Source organism: Aplysia californica, unplaced genomic scaffold (assembly GCF_000002075.1).
Source record: "Aplysia californica isolate F4 #8 unplaced genomic scaffold, AplCal3.0 scaffold00329, whole genome shotgun sequence".
Classification (NCBI taxonomy): Eukaryota; Metazoa; Mollusca; class Gastropoda; order Aplysiida; family Aplysiidae; genus Aplysia; species Aplysia californica.
Window position 1 is genome coordinate 3136 of NW_004797599.1, and position 4272 is coordinate 7407.

General features: G+C 38.4%; 1 protein-coding gene across 1 annotated transcript in view; it reads right to left on the reverse strand.

Annotated features, from left to right (window-relative positions):
- The window catches only part of LOC101858285 (flavin-containing monooxygenase 5-like), a gene marked incomplete at its 3' end in the record, with an annotated part of 23680 nt that overhangs the window by 2207 nt on the left and 17201 nt on the right, over positions 1-4272 (reverse strand). The window contains exon 9 of the mRNA XM_005102537.3: positions 2719-2785. Coding sequence (XP_005102594.1) covers positions 2719-2785 — 67 coding nt within the window. The remainder of the gene's footprint in view (positions 1-2718; positions 2786-4272) is intronic.

Here is a 4272-nt window from a genome sequence, read left to right on the forward strand (position 1 = left end):
AGAAGAAGAAGAAGAAGAAGAAGAAGAAGAAGAAGAAGAAGAAGAAGAAGAAGTTTTAACGTTTTACAACAGCCTTATTTTAGTGCTATATAAACTTTTATTAACTTTCTCATCTAAACTAACCTTTAAAATTACGTGAATTCTTCAATTTGTCGAACAGATTGAAAGGGTGGTCGGTCGTGATCAGCTTTCCTCCAAGACTTGCACAATTCGTTGCAGCATCGTAGTAGCTTCTGTAAATAATTTATCATAATATATGAAGTACTTTATAAAACAAGATTGGGAACAAAGAACTATGTACAGCCCATTTTGTTTTAAACTATAATATATTAATGAATATGCCGTTGCACTTAAAGAACTCCACCCAACGCAACTCCACCAAAATGTAAAAATTAAAAAAGCGAACAAACAAGCACAAAATAAAGAAGAAAGAAAGTTGTTCCAAATTTACATTCATCCTCTCCCTCCCAAGTCGACCCAAATCGAAAACTAAATGTCAGTTCAGAAACTGTGGTAATTTTGAGCTATGAATAGCGAAGTTAAAAGTATCGTTTCGTTATCGTGTAGCATGAAAGAATGATATAATTGTTAATAAATGTTAAATGCCTCCATCAGCACTATTTAGATAGTATGAAGTTGGATGGCATAATACATTATCCTAGTAGAATGACGGGTCTGCTTTATGAAAACGACTTCCATTCGCAGAATTTGAACTCAAGTCTTTGTCTTAAAAGGACAAGGAGGCTAACAAATTAGATGTTTTGCCTCCGAAGCCCATTCCTTTGCAGAAGAGGTCATTATAGCGAGAAGATGGAAATCATATTTCTCAGTAAAATACTACTTGATTCTTTCTGGACGTAGGTTTGTTGGGTTTTTTGTTTGTTTGTTTTTTTTTTTTGGGGGGGGGGGTTTGGTGTTGTTGTTGTTGTTGTTGTTTTTGGGGGGGTCTTAGACGTAATGAACTTGTGGCTTGCTTTGGCTACACAGGTGGTGTAAAAATAACTGTATATAATAAGCATAACCATCGCTCAAAACGTAGCATATTATGATATATCAAATTGAAGGAATTTGAATGAGGAATAAATTCCAATATGAAACAAGGATTAATTTGGAACATACTTATGCATTATAAGGGTACGAAATGGCGATTGTGATGAGAAAAATAAATTTTCACGGAAAAGGTTATTACATCACCAAACATGTGAAAGCAAACCAGCATAGCTATCCTATCATATACAAGCCAAGAGCATATAATCCGTAAATTTCTAAAAGCGCAGCTTTTTATTTGAAAACTATATTCCAATTTTGTGTTAGTTATGATACTTTTACTGAATCCGGTTTCATCGTTTTGTTGATGCAAGACCGCAAGGACTAATTCATTCATTTTTCGCCAAACCGACGCTTTGCAAAGTGAAACTAGATGTTTTCGTTTCCTAAACCCTTTCCAAGTTTTCAATAACAATAAAAAGTAATTGTAAATGGCGGATCATGTTAAAACAAAACAATACTAAGGCACCCTATCATCGGCGATACGTCCGGAGAGAGCTGATACACCCCACCCCTCGCCCACGCAAAAAACCCAAGTAATTGGGAACTTCCTTTAAATTACATATTCAAGACGCGGTGGAATCACGTTCTCGCCCATATTTTGGTGGATGGAGTTTGGGGGGTTTTGTACCATCTTGAAGCCTGATTTGAAAGCCACTAAAAGAATTACCCATGTATATTTAGTAGAAGTCGAGATATTTTGGATTGAAGGAGACAGGGGTCATCTGGGTTCTGGGGTAAAATTTGCAAGAAAAAGGCCGCCAAAGTTTGGTGACTTCCAAAGCTTGAAAGTCCTTAGAGACTGAAAATTTACGTTTGGGGTGCCTTTAATCAACGGTTTTCAGTTGTTGTTTTTTTAAATTCCACACAGCAATGTGTTTTAAATGGACATAAAAGGTATTGAGCAAAAAAGAAATAATATTAATCGGTAAAAGTAACGAAACGAGAAGAAAAATGCCGTTTTCTTAGTTCATTATCTTGACGAACGCCAGACGTTTCCACGATGCCTCACATAATTCATTTTACTCCACACATCGGGGGTCTCCAGTCTCCACTCTCTGTGTGGCGACTGTGGGTCGCCGTGGCATCATGCGCAAAGGATGCTTTTAACTTGTTTTTAATATAGGGGCAGGGAGCTCACGTAGACGTTTAACGATTAATAATTTTGAAAAATTACGATCAGGGGGTTGTGTGAAGATATATTTTGTATAATGTAGAGCGTACTGAAACAGTATTGCTTTACGTAAATGTTTTAAGTGTTGTTGTTTTCGGCAAAAAGTGTCACGGCAGAATCGTATTGTCTATAGACATCTATGTAAATGCATATTTCGCAATTCGGGGGCATTTCTTTCTTTGCAGAAACCAGTTCAACAGTGACACGCAGGAAACATCCTTGGCAACTGCCTCCTCAACAGTCTTTGTGAGTGCAGCGTCGGAATCTTCCATCGTTTCTGAAAATGCCCATATCATTCTCACCAGGTCGCTTTCCTGTTTGATTTTATTATGTTGAACGTTTCGTCAGTTGAACTGTAGGCTCATTGTTTCATGCCTAGTGTGTCGCTTGGTTTGAAAAAGGCATATCAAAAGAGAAACAGACTAATGTCAGAACTACTTCAAGAGCTGTACCAAATCACAAATACCACGCACCCTGTCAACATTCAATTGTCTTACCTCTGCTGCCCTCTGTGAGCTTGAATGCAAAGGCCTTCCTGAAGGCTGAATGGACTTTGGCATTTTGCTGAAAGAATGAAAAAGAGGTTTTCGGTTTAAATATCCCTTCTGGAGAGCTTACAATCTTCATACGCTTATTTATTGAACTTACTGTGTCAGTACTTCAATAGGGAATTTAAACATGCGTGTGTGGTGCAGCGATTAGGCGCTTTGCCTTTGCACGCAAGAGGTACAAATTTGATTTCCGAAAGGGAAGAATTTTCAATGAGTGTCTCAGTCTTACAGCTGGAATTCGTGTCCCTCTTTAGCGCAGACTGTCCGTGGAAGGCAGGGTCGACGCGTGCCTCCTAAATATCTAAATTGCGTTGGCGGTGGTGTAGAAACCTACGTTTTAAAAAAAATAATCAGGCTTCCAATTCTAATTTCAATACTTGGCTGTCATGTTGATTGATTCACCGCCCAGCGCGTTTATTCTATACCTTACAGCCGGTGGAACCCACCGTTAGTCTTATAGATGCATAAACATCAGAAGGCGTTAAAAAAATAATAAATCCTGTTATTTCTGTAAGTGATCACACAGGAGCAGTCTTCTGAGAAAGCGATATCGGCTACCGGATTCATAATCGCGAGACTGCAGGAGTTGGGGGGGTCTCGAGGCTCAATTCGGTCCAATACTGTGTCCTTGGGAAAGAGTATTCACATGCAATTTACGATTTGGCTTGGTACTTTCGGAGATGGAATTTACATTCGGAGTCTCCGCCTCTTAAATAACCTTTCAGCTCAGCAAGTTCTATTTTGCAGTCTCATTTTCCTCTGAGTTTTATCTAAAATAAGCAAGTTATAGAAAATGAAATGTGTGATTTTTACACGGTAAACTAAAATGGCCCACTAAATGAGATAAATATGAAGATTAAATTGTAAAAGCAAGAAAATTACACTCCAAACTATTTTTAAAGGTGTGTGCCGTGGTAGTCACCTGGAAGAAGAGAGGGAATAGAAACAACCAAGAGCAGTAAACAGTGATTTATATTCGGATTACTTATTGTAAATGGAAATCTTTAACGGATGCCCTGATCATCATGATACAAGTTGTGTACCAAATTAGTTTTAGACTCTAGAGATTTAGGTAATTGTTTGTACCATACCATCTACTCCAGTCAGGACAGCTGCTGAAAGAAGCAGGACTTCAATAAGAAGTTTCATCTTCATCGGTTCCTAGAGAGGTCATAAGGTCTGAGTACTGACCCCACTTATAACCAACGCTGAGGTGTTGTGGCTTTCTTAAATACATGGCAGTTTTCTGTTGAAAAGGGCGTAGATTGTTTCAGATTACACCCGCTTGGGGTATCACTTTACTTTAAACGTGGGCTCTTTGACACAGTGTGACAGCTTAAGAGCGCACAGCTCGGTGAGAAGGGTCAAAGAGTCAAATTATGTCTTTGCTAAAAGTAAACTTTAGACCTTGTGTGCAGATCTAGGGTCAAGAAGAAGAAGATGAAAAAAAAGAAGGAGAAGGAGAAGAAGAAGAAGAAGAAGAAGAAGAAGAAGAAGAAG